Source organism: Polypterus senegalus, chromosome 12, assembly GCF_016835505.1.
Source record: "Polypterus senegalus isolate Bchr_013 chromosome 12, ASM1683550v1, whole genome shotgun sequence".
NCBI lineage: Eukaryota > Metazoa > Chordata > Cladistia > Polypteriformes > Polypteridae > Polypterus > Polypterus senegalus.
The window spans coordinates 129,638,589-129,658,611 of NC_053165.1; the positions used below are offsets into that span (position 1 = coordinate 129,638,589).

The 20,023-nt window shown below is 41.1% G+C and overlaps 1 protein-coding gene across 2 annotated transcripts in view; it reads left to right on the plus strand.

The window, feature by feature from the left end:
• scaper (S-phase cyclin A-associated protein in the ER) overlaps window positions 1–20,023 on the plus strand; it is a 641,491-nt gene that overhangs the window by 212,065 nt on the left and 409,403 nt on the right. For both annotated transcript variants that reach the window (XM_039773420.1, XM_039773421.1), the window contains exons 14-15: window positions 240–380; window positions 1,928–2,083. In XM_039773420.1, coding sequence (XP_039629354.1) covers window positions 240–380; window positions 1,928–2,083 — 297 coding nt within the window. The remainder of the gene's footprint in view (window positions 1–239; window positions 381–1,927; window positions 2,084–20,023) is intronic.

A 20,023-nucleotide genomic window follows, 5' to 3' on the forward strand; every position in this document is an offset into this window, starting at 1 on the left:
GCATCACCTAGAGGGTTAACGGGCCAGATTCAATGATATTTGGAAAAGTCGTCACGGGCCGTATAAAATCAGTACGCACGCGGGACGTAGGTTGCACATGCCTGTACTAAATAATTCTTAAAAACTACAGAAAAAATAGTTATTGACCTGGGTGCAACAGTTTGATTAAATTTGGCAGAACCTGAACTGTAACCTTTCAAAACATTAATTAGATAGTTTTTTCCCCCTTCTTTCTTTAGGAGAAAGAGGTTAGGAAATGGAAGGAAGAACTGCTGGATCAAAGACGCAGAATGATGGAGGAGAAGCTACTACATGCTGAATTCAAACGAGAGCTACAGCTTCAGGCTATTGTTAAAAAGGCTCAAGAAGAAGAAGCAAAGGTAAGAAGGATGGGAATGTGTAGCTTTTTCTCAACACAAAGGGGCATTGACAATCTCCTCTTTAACATTGCTGTTCTATTTGTGATTGCAGTAGTATCTATTTGTTCCATGTCACATGGTAGTCATTCGTTTAATATGTGTGGTTAAGAATTTGGTCACTTGATGTCAACTTAAGATATAATGCAACTGTGTTAAAGATTTTGTTGTTATTTAATTCTTAAGCCCACTGGGTGGTCTGACAATTTAAACTTTATTAATGAAGGGAAATTCCTTTTAGCGGCTTCAGAGTAATTACTGTATAATTTCTGTTGATAGTTTGATCTTTAGCATGCTCATCTGAAAAAGAACAAAAGTATAAATAACATAACATTTTGAGTTGACATATTTAAATTTAATTTATTCTATAATAGTGCTTATTCTTGTTTTTTAGTCTACATACAGGATTAATCATACAATTGTGTTTATGTTTAAATTACCTATGATTGCTAGTTTCACAATATTTCTTTCTTCCTGTGCATTCAGCTTTACCTTTCAGCTCATCTTCACAGGGATAAGTATTGAGGACTTGAATTAAAAAGTTTTGTGATGCTTATATTTCTGTGTGGTGTAAGGAGGAAATATATATGAATGGAGTAGAATTGCAAACCTTCTTATTACACAGAGCAAGTCTGTTCTAATTCCTTTTATGTTTGAAAATCATTGAGCTGAAAAATCCTGGCTATGAGTGGGCTCTAGTTGGTTAGCAGAGCAGAAAATTTGGCGTCTATCTTAAGTCTTTACATCATGGTTTCATTTTATCGTGTATATTTCTGGCTTAGTATTTTATATATACTGTAAAACAGTTAAAGAACTAAGAGCCGTGTATGTTCTTTTTTTCTTCTTTTGATTTTTGAAAAAGGTATTATGTGTTATTAATTACATTAGATATTTGAAAAGAGAACTGTATTTTGTTTGGATTCATTTCAAAAAATTATCTTCTCAAACTGGTACATCTCTGAATGCAGTGGAATCTCCCCAAACCCCTCCACAAACTGTAGAGTAAAAATGTCTCTTATCTTTTCTGAGTTGCATCCCAGCATCTCTGGTTATTTCTCAACAGTTGCACAGTTATACAATAAGCATTATTGCTAAATAAATGGTGTTATACCCAAGCATCAGCACTTGCTGTTTATTCTGAAATGCTATACATAAAGTGTGTCAAAACACCACAACAAGCCATTTGTTTAAGTTAGGTATTTAATTTTGTGAGTGCTTACTGCACTACAGAGACAGCCAATTCATTTTTTTGATAACTATATAGAGACGACGCAAAAATTTCATTTTCAATGCCTAACTGGTATCCCTGCATACTTTTCAAATGCTGGTAATGTCGGTTACATTAGATTTTGTTATGAAATTTCCAATCATAATTTGAAATACTCTTTTTTTTTTTTTTTTTTTAAGGATTACAATAACATTATTTTTGAGCAGATATTCAATTCAGTTATGTCTGTTTTTTGCCACATGGTTATTTTTCAAATTTAGTTACTAGTTTTTAATGTCTACAGGTAAATGAGATTGCCTTTATCAATACACTTGAAGCACAGAACAAAAGACACGATGTTCTTGCCAAGCTGAAAGAATATGAACAAAGACTGAATGAACTGCAGGAGGAACGTCAAAGACGACAAGAAGAAAAGCAAGCACGGGATGAGGCTGTTCAGGTAAAGCATTGCACAAAGCACGACCAAACTCACTGTACTTTATAAAAATTTTGCATTCAAGTGTCATAAAACACAGTGTAAATCAGGAAGATGTTAAAGTAACACAGTTAATGCGGTTTGAATATATTAATAAGTGAGCCTTTGAAATTAGAAGCAATTGTATAAATAAAACTCTACCTAGCAAAGGGCAACAAGATTACCAACCTTGGGGAGCCTTCTAAAAGATGTAATAAGGAATGCCACAAAGGTCTGCACTAACCCAAAATAAAATGTTAAGGGAACTTCACAAATTATATCACAATTAATGATGATGATTATCCATCCATCCATCATACACCCTGCTATATCCTAACTACAGGGTCATGGGGGACTGCTGGATCCAATCCCAGCCAACACAGGGCGCAAGGCAGAAAACCAACCCTGGGCAGGGCGCCAGCCCACCGCAGGGCACACACACCAACACACCAAGCACACACTAAGGACAATTTAGGATCTCTAATGCACCTAACCTGCATGTCTTTGAACTGTGGGAGGAAACCGGAGCACCCGGAGGAAACCCATGCAGACATGGGGAGAACATGCAAACTCCACACAGGGAGGACCCGGGAAGCAAACCTGGGTCTCTGTGAGGCAGCAGCGCTGTGCCGCCCTGAGTGATGATTATGAAGCTGGAAATTGGAGGTGTGATGATGAATGTTGTTAGTGCATATGCCCCGCAAGTTGGGTGTGTGATAGAGGAGAAAGAAGATTTCTGGAATGAGTTGGATGAAGTGATGAACAGTGTACCCAAGGGACAGAAAGTGGTGATTGAAGCGGGTTTCAATGGATATGTTGGTGAAGGGAACAGAGGAGACGAGGAGGTGATGGGTAGGTATGGTGTCAAGGAGAGGAATGAAGAAGGTCAGAGTATAGTGGATTTTGCCAAAAGGATGGACATGGTTGTGGCGAATACGTATTTTAAAAAGAGGGAGGAACATAGGGTGACGTACAAGAGTGGAGGAAGATGCACACAGGTAGATTACATCCTGCAAAATCCTACAAGACTGCAAAATGGTGGCAGCGAAAAGTGTAGTTAAGCAGCATAGGATGGCGGTCTGTAGGATGACGTTGGAGATCAAGAAGAGGAAAAGATTGAGGGCAGAGGCAAGGATCAAATGGTGGAAGTTGAAAAAGGAGGACTGCAAGGTTGATTTTAGGGAGAAGGTGAGACAGGCACTGGGTGGTTGTGAAGAGTTACTAGGCAGTTGGGAAACTACGGGAGATGTAGTAAGGGTGACAGCAAGAAGGGTTATTGGTGTGATATCTGGACAGAGGAAGGAGGAAAAGGAAAAGTATGTTATATGGGTTGAAGACGGTGGCAATGACCAGAAATCAGGAGACAGAGTTAGAGGTAGCAGAGTTAAAGATGTTATGATTTTTATTGGGTGTGACGAGAATGGATAGGGTTAGAAATTAGTACATTAGGGGGTCAGCTCAAGTTGGACAGTTGGGAGACAAAGTCAGACAGGAAAGATTGCGTTGGTTTGGACATGTGCAGAGGAGAAATGCTGAGTATATTTGGAGAAGGATGCTAAGGATAGAGCTGCCAGGCAAGAGGAAAAGAGGAAGGCCTAAGAGAAGGTTTATGGATGTGGCGAAGGAGGACATGCAGGTGATGGGTGTAACAGAACAAGATGCAGAGGACAGAAAGATATGGAAGAAGATGATCTGCTGTGGCAACACCTAATGGGAGCAGTCGAAAGAAGAAGACTCTGTAGCTGCAATGTGCCTGTATATAAGTGTCCCATGTTTTGATACCAAACAAAAAGCACTCTCTGCTTTACCTCTTCTGTCTCTTTTTTTCCTGTGGCCTCTCCTCCTACCCATGTCCCAAACATTGTATCAGTTTTATTCTGTAAGAAGTCCTTACATTTCCCCCATACGTCACTTTTGTATTACTCCTGGGGCCATTTTCTTGGTTTAGTGATGACTGTACCAACTATTTAGGTTACCCACTGTAGAATGTTGTGGCCCCTGCTAACTCAAGCCCTAACCTGCTGTTGGGATGTGCAGCTGTGTGGTCCTGAACAGGTTTTTCTTAACCATAGTCTCATTCTGCTTACTGTTAGTCCTTTGTGTCTTTCCATTTATTCTGTTTTTTTCTGTGAATTTCATTCACATACAGACTCTGTACTTGGAGGATTAACTGGATCCACTTGTACTAGGATCCTGTGGTGGTATCCAGTGAACAATAGTAGGTGTCTATTATATAATCCATGACTAACCCAACCTCAGATTATTTTGCCTTCCTTGTGCTTCCTTTCTCCTTACAACTCCATATATAAGATATAATCAGAGATTGGTCATTTTATTCTTCAAAGCTAATGTCACACTATGTAAAATATCTCATCCCAAAGTTATTCAGTTACTGGAATAAGTTTTATGTAGTATTATATCCTCTCTGATTTTCTGTGCTTTTGTATCCCTTGGCTTGGATATATGAGCTGACTGAAAGTAGACTTTGCACTAATGTGCCCCTTATTTTAAATCTTAGTTTTTGTAACCCCTAAATCCAATTTTTGCACATTTATTACATTTTTTTTTCATTATTTTGGTGATGTAATCATGCAATAATTTTGTATTTTCAATATTCGCTTCCAAGAGCAGCAGTGCTGCCTGTGATGTCATAATTACCGTAACTGTATCAGATGCAGGTGCAGATTAGCCAGCATCCAAGTACAGTACATGGATAAAAAACTAGAAGAAACACATTCAGGATTAATTTGGTGGGGAAAGGCTAATAGGCAGCTAAGAATATTTTGTGTTTGGTTTTCAGACTTTTGATCTTGGGTAATGTTTTGGGCATGAGTGATAGTGAAGTTTGACTCACTGGTTCTTAACCCTGCCTGTTTATCATCTTTCACAGCGCCTATGTATATGTATGTATATATAAATATTTATTTCATATCTGCTTTGGCATACACACCCACCATTTCTAAGTAAAGTATATGATGCTGGAGGATACTGACGAGCTTAGTTTTTTAAGAAAGGCTTGCACTTCCACATATCAGAAGGTTCTGGCCGTATGACTCCCAAAGTTATCTTGTGCTGCCTCAAGGAAATGGACAGTCTTCTCCTATTTCTAAAGGAGAGGTCTATGAATCATCCCTGTGCGAGATTCATGTCACAGTGTGAACCTTTATGCACTATATGGTTTTTGGCATTATTGTGTGTAATTTACATACCCATATGTAAACAGCTATAATTCTGCTTATATAATAAAAGAGCTGCATATGGGTGAAGTGTAGTGAGTATAACACTCCGCATATGTTTCAAAGAAAGTATTTTTATGATTAAAAAAATTTGTTTACACCAATATAAACTAAATAAACAACACAAGAACTGGACACTTTAGGGAATTCTCTACAAAAAAACTGAATTTTACAGTACATAACCAAGAAATTGTATAATGCACAATCCTGACTATCACTTTCCCGTTTAGATGTCATATTCCATTGCATTGAAAATGTTTGGCACAATGTATCCACATCTTGGAAACATTTTGTCCCTTTTTGGAAACATTTAGTCTCTTACACCTAATCAATCTATCAAACAAATATTTATTTCTTTTTTTTTTTTACTTTTAATATCAGTTTTAATGCGACCCCTTAAAACAATTTCTGTTTACCAGTAGTCACAGAGAAACCTTACATTTTGTACAATAGATTGGGATTTTTGTGCTGCAATTCCCACATCTTCTCCTGCCTTCTGTTGCAGTTAACACTAGAATTACCAGAGCCTACGAAAAAACTCGTAGATCCGTCCCACCTTAAAACAGTTCATACCTCTCCGTCACGTCTTTTGTCTTCTAAATTTGTGGCTAAGCAGCAAACAGCAAGCAGCCTACTATCACATCCCCTACCGGCACACAGTTTTCTCCGCTCAAGTCTGTTTACCTGCGTGTCAATTGCTTGGAGTTGTATAGAGTGAGAAGTCAAGCAAAATGACACCTTTTATAAATACTATATCATTATTTGAAACACTTGCATTTCATGTGTGTTCCGTGTCTGCATAGATCTATGTACACACATCGTTAAAAAAGAAACATTTTTCATGTTTTAGCCATAATTGACAAAATGTAGACATGAAATTTATAATGTGTGAAGCCTGAAGTCCAAATATCAAAGAAACAGTTTCACAAAAAGTACAAATATAATAAAACAAGTGCACTTTTATTCAATAATATAACTACAGAAAAACAACCCGCGTTAGAGTGCGATATTGACACGCATTTGCTAAGAGCGCTGTGGTGGCGCAACGGTATTAGCTCTTGACTGATAATTTGAAATTTACGGTTTTCGATTCCAGATGAGTCCGTTTTGAAAAGTGAGCTGCACATATTCTTACTATTTTGAAATAAAAACATACATTCGATTCCAGTCTGTAACAGCCGCGTGCACGATCCCAATTCAAACCCAATCCCCCAGCCCCCCGCATTTGAAACTGCTGTTTTCTCAGACGCGCTGTAACTGAGGCAAACTCAAATCATGATGATTGTTCTACATCGGATCAAGAATGCACTTTTGCCATCGTTGTACTTTGTATATTTACATGGGAAGCTCTGCACTTGTAACTTTATGCTGTAGGAAGTAAGTAAATAAATAATAATAATATCTATATAGTAATAACAGTAATTTTATTATTATATAGCAGCATCCCTGTCTGCCTATTGTATAGTGCCCTTCCTTCCTATCTATATATCTATCCCCTTAACTTTTTTTTTTATATATCTATTATACAGTGCCCTATGTGGTGCCAAACAGGCAATTACAATGATTTTCAGAATATATTAAGTCAAAACCTGAATATATAAAGTAATTCCTGAATATATAAAGTCGTCATCAGAATATATAAAGTCCATCCATCTATCCATTTTCCAACCCGCTGAATCCGAACACAGGGTCACGGGGGTCTGCTGGAGCCAATCCCAGCCAACACAGGGCACAAGGCAGGAACCAATCCTGGGCAGGGTGCCAACCCACCGCAGGACACACACAAACACACCAAGCACAGACTAGGGTCAATTTAGAATCACCAATCCACCTAACCGGCATGTCTTTGGACTGTGGGAGGAAACCGGAGCGCCCGGAGGAAACCCACGCAGACACGGGGAGAACATGCAAACTCCATGCAGGGAGGACCTGGGAAGTGAACCCGCATCTCTTAACTGCGAGGCAGCAGCGCTACCACTGCGCCACCGTGCCGCCCATATATAAAGTCATTCCTGAATATATAAAGTCATAGTTAGAATATATAAAGTCACTCCCGAATATGTAAAGTCAAAGCCTGATTATATACAGTAAAGTCAGCGTCAGAATATATAAAGTCAGAGTCGGAATATATAACCTCATTCCTGAATATATAAATTTAAAGTCAGATTATTGATATTGATTGAAACAACTCAGGCACATTTTTAGTAAACTCAGAGTTCCTACTACAACGTAATGAACTAAATTAACAAAAACATCTTCAGAAAAATATAAAAAAAAACCCACTGTTCAGTTAATTCATTCAAAATGATATTTGTGCCCGGCATTTTGAACACTATATTTATTTATTCTTTTTGTATGGGCGCATTTTTTGACGAACCTCACAAGCCCAATTGACTCTGAGTGGCTTCTGTCGAAGTTTACCTTTCACCAGTACAAGTGAAATGACAAGTACGGAAATTTTATATATTCGGGAATGATTTTATATATTCCAGTGCTGACTTTATATATTCAGTAATGACTTTATATATTCTGATGCCAACTTTATATATTCAGGAATTACTTTATATATTCAAGTGTTGACTTTATATATTCAGGAATGACTTTATTTATTCTGAAAATCATTGTAATTGCCTGTTTGACATCCATAGGGCACTGTATAATAGATATATATAAAAAAAAAGCTAAGGGGATAGATATATAGATAAGAAGGAAAGGCACTATACGATAGGCAGACAGGGATGCTGCTATATAATAATAAATTTACTGTTATTACTATATAGATAGACAGGGAGTTCAGGCAGGCAGAAAGGCGAAGGTTTTATATAAAAAAATATATATACATTTCCTCCCCAGCAGGGAATTGAACTCGGGTCTCTGAGGTACGACAAGTCTGCTGCACTCTGAGTGACAAAATCTTACCTGGACACCATGGAAGCTGTTGTGACATTCTTGAACCTTTTGTGGTTTAGTGTTTATTTGATCTTTGGCCTTCAGGCTTCACACATTTTATAGTTTATGCCTACATTTTGTAACATTTATTACTAAACTATGAAAAAGTTTCTGTTTTAACAATGTGTTGACACAGATTACTGTAGAAACAGAACAGACATGAAATGCGTGTGTTCCAAATAACAATCTAATATTTCCACTCTAAAACTCCATTTCACTCCTAGATAATCAATCAAGGCATGAGCTGGGAGAAGTTTGTGCACGTTGGTGGGGGGATGGCATTGCCGGCTGCTTGCAGCTTGTGTTTATCAGCACATTTAGATGAATAAAAGACGCTGGCAGAGAAGTGAGAACGGTTTTAAGAAACGATTTAAGGTGGGACGGATCTACGAGTTTTTTCATAGGCTTTGGTAATTCTAGCGTTAACCCACAGAGGTTCAGCGTGTCCTTTCTTTCTTTCTTTCTTTCTTTACATTTACATTTATTTGGTTGGCAGATGGATTTATCCAAAGTGGCTTACAAAGGAGGTAAACATAATCAAGAAACATTAGGGTAGGGCATCTTTGTTGAGCAAGTGTAGTAGGACAGGTAACAAAAGTTGATTGTCACAAGTGAAAAGATGTAATAAATAATACATTTACAATCATAGGTTGCAATCAATAAAGCAAATAAAGTTAATCTAATAAATTAACCAACAATATAAAATATCACAGAGCAAAGTTTTTTCCAATCAGTTAGATTTTCACAGAACGAATGTGTTTTTAATTGCTTCTTGAATACAGTGAGGTAATCAACAGTATGGATGGAAGTGCTTAGCTTATTCCATCAACTAGGAGGTACACAGGAAAAGAGTTTGGATTGAGACTTGATACCACACAGACACGGCATCAAAAGATGCTGTTCACTGGTAGACCTGAGTGTCTCCACATACTCAAATGCTGACCCATTGACTACTTTGTAGGTAAGCATCAGGGACTTGAACTTAATGCATGTTGCTACTGGGAGCCAATGTAGCAACCTGAGGAGAGGAGTGACACGTGCATGTCTTGGCTGGTTAAATACAAGATAGGCAGCTGCATTCTGGACCATCTGCAGCTTATTGATAGCTTTGTGGGTACTCCTGCCAGAAGGGAGTTGCAGTAGTCCAGACATGACAAGACCAGAGCCTGGACTAGAAGTTGTTTTTCATAATCTGTCAGGTAAGGTCTGATCTTAAAGATGTTCTACAGCGTGAACCTGTATGAAGTATGAACCGAAGAAATGTGTTTAGAAAAAATAGCTGTTCATCAGCCAACACCCCAAGGTTGCGTACTGATTTGGCAGGTGACAGTGAGCCAGGCTGTACAGAGATGGGGAGTTGAACATATTGGCTGGCTGGAATCACAAGAAGGTGTTTATTTATTTATTTGTTTGTTTGTTTGTTTATTTTCTTGTTGTTTTTCTCTTGCAATTCATCTAGAATAAACTAAGTACATAGATACATTTTAATACCAGCTTCTTCCAGTGCTGAGTTAAGGGGATAGTGACATTGCCTTAACTAGCAGCCCAACAGCTAGTCACAGACCCCAAACATACACCACTTGGGGACCAGGTGGCTGTCGCTGGGATGTAATCATGACTCCAAACCCTGTCCTCTGGGAATGACAGAATTGTGCAGGATTTTTTGTATCCCATTTCTAATTGTGCTCACTTCACCAAGCTGTTGTTTCAACTTCCCCCACCCATGCAATCTTCCTTTGATTTTATTTCCTGTTTGTAATTCTTGTTTTCTTCTCCCATTCCATGCACAAACAAGCGCAATTAGAAACGGGATGAAAAAAATTGTACAACAATGTTGTTCCCTGTGGTGGAGAAGGGAGTTCTACTGTGCACAAGTCAGAAGCTAAAATGCAAAAAAAGTACTGATTCTTAACTTTTCTTTGATATTTATTTCATTGCAGACTATATGAACCCAAGGTATTTCATTTTCTGTCTGGTCAACTTCATTTCATTTGTTAATATATATCCATTCCTGAATTTCAGGCCTGCAGCACATAATCTAAAAAAAGTTGGGAAGGTAAAGCATTCACCACTTTAACATCGCCATTCCTTCTCATAAAAGGTTACCAAGTGTTTCAGGTGTTATTTTGTCCCATTCTTCCTGCAAACACATCTTAGGGTGTGCAACAGAACAGGTTCATATCTCCACACGTTCTCCATTAGGGAATAGGTGAGGACTACAGGCAGTTCTGTCCAGTACGGTACCCTCTTCTTTCTCCGCTATGTCTTTGTAATGTGTGCAGAATGTGGTTTTACATTGTCTTGTTGAAAAATGCATGTACACCCCTGGAAATTACATCATCTTGAAGGCAACATATGTTGCTCTAAAATCTCAATGTACATGTCTGCATTAATGCTGCCATTACAGAACTATGAAAGACCTTTGCCAGGAGCACTGATACAACCCCATACTATGACAGGTTTTTGGACTTGTTGCTGATAACAGTCAGTATAGTTGTTTTCATTTTTGGTCTGAAGGACATGGAGTCCATTTCTTTTAAAAAATAATATCTGGAACACTGCTTAGTCTGACCACAGTACATATTTGAAATGCGTGATGGTTCATTTCAGATTCCTCCAAGCCCAGAGAAGTTGACACCACTTCTGGACATGGTTAACATAAGGCTTAAAGTTTTAAGTGGCATTTGTCAATGTGGTTCCGTATTGTAGTACTTGACAAATGTTTGCCAACGTCATTGCTTGCCCATGTGGTTATATCAGCTATTGACGAGTGACAGTTTTTGATGCAGTGCCGTCTGAGGAATCGGAGATCACAGGTGTTCAGCTCAGACCTGTGCCTTTGCCCTTTACACACTGACATTCCACCAGATTATTTGAATCATTTAATGATATTATGCACTGTAGAGGGAGAGATATGCAAATCCCTTCCAGTCTTTTTTTGAGCAACATTGTTTTTTACCATTTCAATAATTTTCTCATGCATTTGTTGACAAATTGGAGATCCTCTGCCCATCTTTGCACTTCAAATACTCCGCCTTTTGAGGATAGTCCTTTTCTTTGGAGCCAAATCATGATTACAGTCATCTGTTGATATCACCTATTTGAAATCGTATCATTATTTAATTATTGTACCTCATTACTAGACCTAATTTGCCCCTGTCCGAACTTTTTTTGGAATGTGTTCCCGGCCTGAAATGCAGGAATGGAAACATAAAATATCCTGGTTGCAATTTGTCTGCAATCAAATAAAAGTCAAAGTAAATTTAAGAATCACTGCTTCTTCATCTTTTTTTTTTTTTTTTTATTTAAGTTTGCATTTTCCATACCGTTCCAACTTTTTCTGATTTGGGGCTGTACATACAGCTATGACATGTAACATAAATTAGCAATCATAGACAATTATATGTCATTGAAATGCCCTGAACCTCAAGTATGCAATGATGATAAGCCTTTCATTGTATGTGGCTCAACACAGGTGGGATCTTTAATAAAAGCAGATTCACTCAGATGCACTGCTTGCCTTGGCATATACATTTGCAAATTGTATTAATGAACAAGCATAGATAATGTTGAAACTTAATTTAATTTATTTAAAAGAAGATACCCTTGGGTATGTAAAAAAAACACAGTATTGCTCTTGTTTAATTTTAGAGTTTATTGCAACATACACAAACAACTTTGAAATATGGTGCCGTCCCACCAATGGGACACCTTGTACATAAGCGGCTACATCACTTACACCTCCATCCATGAATTTGGATCACAGTTGTTTTTGAATAATTATGATTTGTAGCAAGGTGTTTTCATTTCATCTAACTGGCTAGGTATCTGTTGTTGTTGTTTTACTGTTGGTTCAGTGAATCTATTTTGATAAGCATAGATAGTGGTATTGGACTCTCCCTGTTCTTGGCCCAAACTACCAGCTTAGCAGTCATTTTTGGTTCAGGGTTGAATTTCCCCTCTGGTTTATATCCTGAACAAACTTTTGTTTCTGCAGTTTGACCATTTGGTTATCGTATAACTATTGTGACAGATAGTGATCCACAATTTCTGTCTGACTTTTGTCACAGTATGTGTTAACATTTGGTTATGTAGTTAATGTCATTCTGAGGCCAGTTTTCAAACAGAAAATGTGAATCCGAGAGAGAGAAGAGAGAAATACAATTATAAAAGATTTCCAGTTGGATTTGAGAGGAATCTTTCTTTCCACTTAATTTTTCAAAAATACTAATAAATCTAGTTCTTTTGAATACAGTAATCCCTCGCTATGTCGCGCTTCGACTTTCGCGGTTTCACTCTATCGCGGATTTTAAATGTAAGCACATCTAAATATATATCACAGATTTTTAAGCTGGTTGGATTTCTGCAGACAGTGGGTCTTTTAATATATGCTACACGCTTCCTCAGTTTGTTTGCCCTGTTGATTTCATACAAGGGACACTATTGACGGATGCCTTAGAAGCTACCCAATCAGAGCATGTATTACATATTAACTAAAACTCCTCAATGCTATAAGATATGCATCCCGCGCGGAGCTTGATTGTTTGCTTGTCTCTGCCTCTCTCTCACCCTCTCTGACATTCTCTGCCTGATGGAGGGGCTGTTTGCACAGAGACTGTTTGCTTAAAAGATACTGACGCTCCTCTAAAAAAATGCCGCTTTATTGCGGTGCTCAGCATATTTAAAAGCACAAAAGCACACGTATTGATTTTTTGATTGTTGCTTTAATCTCGCTCTCTCTCTCTGACTTCTCTGCGCCTGGACGGAGGAGATGTGAGCAGAGGGGCTGTTTGCACAGAGGCTGTTTGCTTAGAAGATACTAACGCTCCTCTAAAAAATGCCGCGGCAAACTTAAAAGCACAAGTATTGATTTTTTGATTGTTTGCTTTTCTTTGCGAGCGCTCTCTCTCTCTCTCTCTCCCTCTGAAATTCTCTGCTCCTGAAGAGAAGATCAATTTGCATTCTTTTAATTGTGAGAAAGAACTGTCGTCTCTGTCTTGTCATGGAGGACAGTTTAAACTTTTGACTAAAGGGTGTTATTTCATGTCTAGAGGGCTCTAATAATGTTAACAGTGTGGGAGAGTTTATAAGGGCTTAAAATATATAAAAATAACTACACAAACATATGGTTTCTACTTCGCGGATTTTCGTCTATCGCGGGGGGTTCTGGAACGCAACCCTGTGATCGAGGAGGGATTACTGTACTAGCATAGCGGAAAATTAAAGTGTCTTTTTGTTTTTGGATTGAGAAAAATATAATTAAAAAAAAAAACCAAAACACAACTTTAAAAATAAATTAACAAACAATGAAGACTCACTAATGTGCTTGTCTTGCAGTCTTGTATGTATGTTATCATCCAGTTGACGCTCAGAACGGGCCAACTGTATTTAATTTCAAAAGTAACGGAGGTGCGGTGGTGCTCAAACATAAAGAATGCTGGCAGTCACCTCCAGTTCACCCTTTGTTGGTTGTTCTGCGTGTCAATTGGATGATAACATGCATACAAGACCGCACAATCACCCCCCACACAGTGGAACCTCGAGATACGATCACCTCTGTATACGAGAAATTAAAGATAAGCGGAAAGTGTGAGCGAAAAATTCGGATCTAAATACGAGCATTGGCTCGCGTAAAAAGCCACGAGCCAGGCTGTGGGTATGCGTGAGGCGTTTCCCGATCTGCCTCGACTCGGGGATTCACCCAAGCTGACGCTGTCAGCCCGTCAGCTCACTCAGTGTTCCTTGTTCTCCCGTTGCGTGAGGATCTCCGCGTTTGTGCGCTTGTGATTTCATTGTTTTGCTGTAGCAGTTCGCCGTATAAGCATATTCAAAAATATCGCGGACATGCAGACAGAGAATAGGAGACGATTGCCCTCAAGAGGAGAGAGAGAGAGAGAGACGCGTGCGCGAGCAAGCGAGAGAGAGAGAGAGAGAGAGAGAGAAAGAGAGAGACACCATCAGCTCAGTTATGATCACATGACGCTCAGCAGACAAAGTGTATCCATACTACTTGTATTGCAAGACATCGCTTGTTTTATCAAGTCAAAATTAATTAAAAAATTTAGCTCATCTTACAAAACACTCGTAAACCAAGTTACTTGCAAACCGAGGTTCCACTTGTATATATTATTTATCAGTGTTATTTGTTAGGAAAATTGATTTTTATGTTGATATTTTTGGGGGTGTGGAACAGATTAACTGGATTTCCATTATTTTCAATGGTGAAGTTTGTTCTAGACATGAGAAATTAAGCTATCTGAGCTCAGTGCTGGAGCAATTAAACTCGTATCTCGAGGTTCCACTGTATGTATGTGTGTATATATATATATATATATATATATATATATATATATATATAGAGACAGATTGGGGTGCTCTTGTCCCCTTGAACCCTCAGATCAAACGTCAGACACCAGGTTAAAGTCCAAAGTTTGGATTTATCCATCCATCTATCCATCCATCCTCTTCCGCTTATCCGAGGTTGGGTTGTGGGGGCAGCAGCTTAAGCAGAGAATCCCAGACTTCCCTCTCCCCGGCCACTTCTTCTAGCCCTTCTGGGAGAATCCCAAGGCGTTCCCAGGCCAGCCGGGAGACATAGTCCCTCCAGCGTGTCCTGGGTCTTCCCCGGGGCCTCCTCCCGGTTGGACGTGCCCAAAACACCTCACCAGGGAGGTGTCCAGGAGGCTGATCAGATGCCCTAGCCACCTCATCTGACTCCTCTCAATGCATAGGAGAAGTGGCTCTACTCTGAGCCCCTCCCGGATGACTGAGCTTCTCATTCTATCTTTAAGGGGAAGTCCAGAGACCCTGCGGAGGAAAATCATTTCTGCCGCTTGTATTCACAGTCTCATTCTTTCGGTTACTACCCATAGCTCATGACCATAGTTGAGGGTAGGAACGTAGATCGATTGGTAAATTGAGAGCCTTGCCTTACGGCTCAGCTCCTTTTTCACCATGACAGACTGATGCAGAGCCCGCATCACTGCGGACGCTGCACCGATCCGCCTATCAATCTCACACTCCATTCTTCCCTCACTCATGAATAAGAACCCGGGATACTTGAACTCCTCCACTTGGGGCAGGATCTCTCCCCCAACCCTGAGAGGGCACTCCACCCTTTTCTGGCTGAGGACCATGGTCTCGGATTTGGAGGTGTTGATTCCCATCCCAGCCGCTTCACACTCAGCTGCGAACTGATTCAGAGAGAGCTGAAGATCACGGCTTGATGAAGCAAACAGGACAACATCATCTGCAAAAAGCAGTGACCCAATCCTGACTCCACCAAAACGGACCCCCTCAACACCCTGGCTGCGCCTAGAAATTCTGTCCATAAAGGTTATTAACAGAATCGGTGACAAAGGGCAGCCCTGGCGGAGTCCAACTCTCACTGGAAATGGGCTCGACTTACTGCCGGCAATGCGGACCAAGCTCTGACACCAGTTGTACAGGGACCGAAACAGCTCTTATCAGGGGGTCCGGTACCCCATACTCCTGGAGCACCCCCCACAGGATTCCCTGAGGGACATGGTCAAACGCCTTTTCCAAGTCCACAAAACACATGTAGACTGGTTGGGCAAACTTCCATGCACCCTCCAGGATTCTGTTAAGGGTGTAGAGCTGGTCCACTGTTCTGCGACCAGGACGAAAACCACACTGTTTCTCCTGATTCCGAGGTTCAACTATCCGACAGAATCCCCGAATAGACTTTTCCAGGGAGGCTGAGGAGTGTGATCCCTCTGTAGTTGGAACACACCCTCCGGTCCCCCTTTTAAAGAGGGGGACCACCACCCCGGTCTGCCAATCCAGAGGCACTGTCCCACGATGCCCATGCAATGTTGCTAAGATGTGTCAATCAAGGTAGTCCTACAACATCCAGAGCCTTGACGAACTCCGGGCGTATCTAATTCACCCCCGGGGCCCTGCCACCCAGGAGTTTTTTTGACCACCTCGGTGACCTCAGTCCCAGAGATGGGGGAGCCCATCTCTGAGTCCCCAGGCTCTGCTTCCTCATTGGAAGGCATGTTAGTGGGACTGAGGAGGTCTTTGAAGTACTCCCCCCACTGACCGACAACGTCCCGAGTCAAGGTCAGCAACGCATCATCTCCACCATATACGGTGTTGACACTGTACTGCTTCCCCCTCCTGAGACGCCAGACGGGGGACCAGAATTTCCTCGAAGCCGTCCGAAAGTTCTTCTCCGTGTCCTCCCCAAACTCCTCCCATGCCCGAGGTTTTGCCTCAACAGCCACTGAAGCCGCATTCCACTTGGCCTGTTAGCTGCCTCCAGAGTCCCACAGGACAAAAGGGTCTGGTAGGACTCCTTGTTCAGCTTGACGGCATCCCTCACCGCCGGTGTCCACCAACGAGTTCGGGGATTGCCACCACGACAGGCACCGACCACCTTATGGCCACCGCTTTGGTCAGCCTCCTCAACAATAGAGGCACGGAACATGTCCCATTCGGACTCAATGTCCCCCACCTCCCTCGGGACGTGATCGAAGTTCTGCCAGAGGTGAGAGTTGAAGCTACTTCTGACAGGGGACTCTGCCAGACGTTCCCAACAGACCCTCACAACACGTTTGGGCCTACCAGGCCTAACCGGCATGCTCCCCCACCATCGAAGCCAACTCACCACCAGGTGGTGATCAGTTGACAGCTCTGCCCCCTCTTCACCCGAGTGTCCTAGACATTTGGCTGCAAGTCCGACGACACGACCACAAAGTCGATCATCGAACTGAGGCCTAGGGTGTCCTGGTGCCAAATGTACATATAAACACTCCTATGCTTGAACATGGTGTTCATTACGGACAATCCGTGACGAGCACAGAAGTCCAATAATAAATCACCGCTTGGGTTCAGATCGGGGTGGGGGGATTCCTCCCAATCACGCCCTTCCAGGTCTCACTGTCATTGCCCACGTGAGCATTAAAGTCTCCCAGCAGTACGAGGGAGTCCCCAGAAGGTATGCCCTCTACCACCCCCTCCAGGGATTCCAATAAGGGTGGGTACTCCAAACTGTTGTTCGGTGCATACGCACAAACAGTCAGGACCCGTCCCCTCACCCGAAGGCGGAGAGAGGCTTCCCTCTCGTCTACCGGGGTAAACCCCAATGTACAGGCTTCAAGTTGGGGGGCAATAAGTATGCCCACACCCACTTGGCGCCTCTCACCAGTGGCAACTCCAGAGTGGTAGAGAGTCCAGCCCCTCTCAAGGAGATTGGTTCCAGAGTCCAAGCTGTGCGTTGAGGTGAGCCCAACTATATCTAGCTGGAACCTCTCGTCCTCGTGCACTAGCTCAGGCTCCTTCCCCTTCAGGGAGGTGACATTCCACGTCCCAAGAGCCAGCTTCTGTAGCCGAGAATCGGACCGCCAAGGTCCCCGCCTTCGGCCACCACCCAAATCACACTGCACCCGGCCTCCATAGCCAGCCATAGACCACAATATACAGTGCATCCGGAAACTATTCACAGCGCATCACTTTTTCCACATTTTGTTATGTTACAGACTTATTACAAAATGGATTAAATTCCTTTTTTTCCTCCGAATTCTACACACAACACCCCATAATGACAAAGTGAAAAAAGTTTACTTGAGGTTTTTGCAAATTTATTAAAAATAAATTTAGACAACCATGTCTTTCCAGAAGTGTTTAGCATTCAATAAATAATTATACATGACATTGAGCGTGTGTCTACCCGGCGTGGGTAAGCCGTTGAACCCCATTTGGACTGCAAACCGTGGAATTCCCACTAAATGTGACTCATACGCTCCCACTGGTTGCGTCCCAACTCTTTGTACACACCCCCTCCCACCTTGCTACTACCGTGGTCGGGTGTCTTGGTGGATTATTTATAGAAAAGCAGCCAAAACCTCACAGAGTAATGAAAAGTGGACGTCAGTCACAGGCACATCTGGACTGTGTAAAGACGATGATTCAAGTGACGAGTTGGAGGTGGGCACATGAGCGGGCAGTGCATACTGAATGAGAAATCAGAAGACTAGCATGACGGAGGGAGCTGAGTGGACGTCCTTCTCCTCTCCTCCCGTTCCAGACTCCGCGCCGTGCACCCCCATTCTTCCATCTGGCAGGAGAAGGCGCGAGGACGGTCCGCCAGTTTTCATTCACGGACGATTGTGCGTTGGTTTGTTCCGTGCATTGTTACAATGTTGCTTTTCTTGCTGATTTATTACATTACCGATTTTTCAAATGTTAATTTTCTCCCTGTGCTTAAAAATCATTAAAAAACCGGCCTGATTATGCGGCGTATGGTACGCTGGGGGTTGGCTAATAATTAATATTGCCTTAGTGTAAAACTTTGTAACAATCTGTAATACAGAATATCTGAAGAAGGTATTTAGGAAAAATTTTCAATTTTTTACCTCATGAAATTTTTCTGTAAAATTTCATTATAGATAACATTTCTTGTAAATGTTCTGTCTGAGTTTAGCAAGAGTTTGCCTTGTTCAGGACCGTCTACAACCTTGACAACATCATCTGGAAAACTTCTAACTCTTGATAATGCAACATATAACTGACCATGGCTGAATACTGGTTCTGGCAAGTAAATGCCAACTTTTTGTAAGGTTTATAGTGCAGTATAAATAAAATTTATTATTATTATTATTCTCTCTTACAGTAATACTGGCTTGTATGTGGCTGTAATATGCGTCAGTGTATTGTGTGCCTTTAATTTTCTCTCGCAATAATACTGGTTTCTATTTCCGTAAAATGCCTGTAATTTTCTCTGACAGTAGTACTGGCTTTGATGTCCGTAATATGACTTTAATTTTCTGTCACAACAGTGGGCAATCAGCAGAGTGTCCACAGCAACTGATGTATTGTGTGGCGTGTAGTTGATAAACGTGACTGTGTCGTCTCCCCAGCAAGTACTGTGCAGTTCCCCAGCAAGTATTTTAATCTGTGCTGGCATGTAGCTGATTATTGTATGTGTGGCGTCTCCCCAGCAATGAATTTTATGTGCGCGGCCGCGACTACCTAATCGGCACTCTCCCCAGCAATGATGTCTTATTTGCTTATCATGCGCTGCTGCTTCTAGGCCATTCACTGTGTGCCCAGCTTCCAGTGTGTGTGCGTCCACGGTGCCATCCACATGGGTGGGGCACGGTGCGATGTGTGTCGTGGCCCCACGCATGCACACTTCATCAGATGACACACACACGTGGACACCTGGACGCGCACAGGGCTTTTATTAAAGAGGATATATTATATATTTATATTATATATAAGAGAGAGATTTTGCATTAAAATTTATATTTTGAACCACCATTTTTTTTATTTTAGCTGTTAATTTCCATACATATTAGTTCTGATAATTCTCATCTTTATTTAGATGACCCCAAATGTATGAAAATTGACAGAATTAATTTAGTTAATAAAATCAGTCATCAAAACAAACCTTAATACATTACTCTTCATTAAATACTGTTTTATAATGTAGGTGTTTACCTACGTTTTATCACTCCAAATTTCATATTCAAAGACTCTTCCAACTTTTTTATGATCTTTTCTGAGAGCTGTGTTGATCAGGATAATGCAAGGAGAAAGGCAAGTATCACCAATGGCACGTCACCAACATCTATCCCTGCCCTCAATATTGAGCCACATATGTTTCTGCAGAAGGCAACCTGTTGTTGTTGTTGGAATGAGTGCAAAGATGATCAGGTGTTTGCACTAGCTTCTTCATATATGTGAAAATTTAGCGTCATTGTGGTGTGTAAGA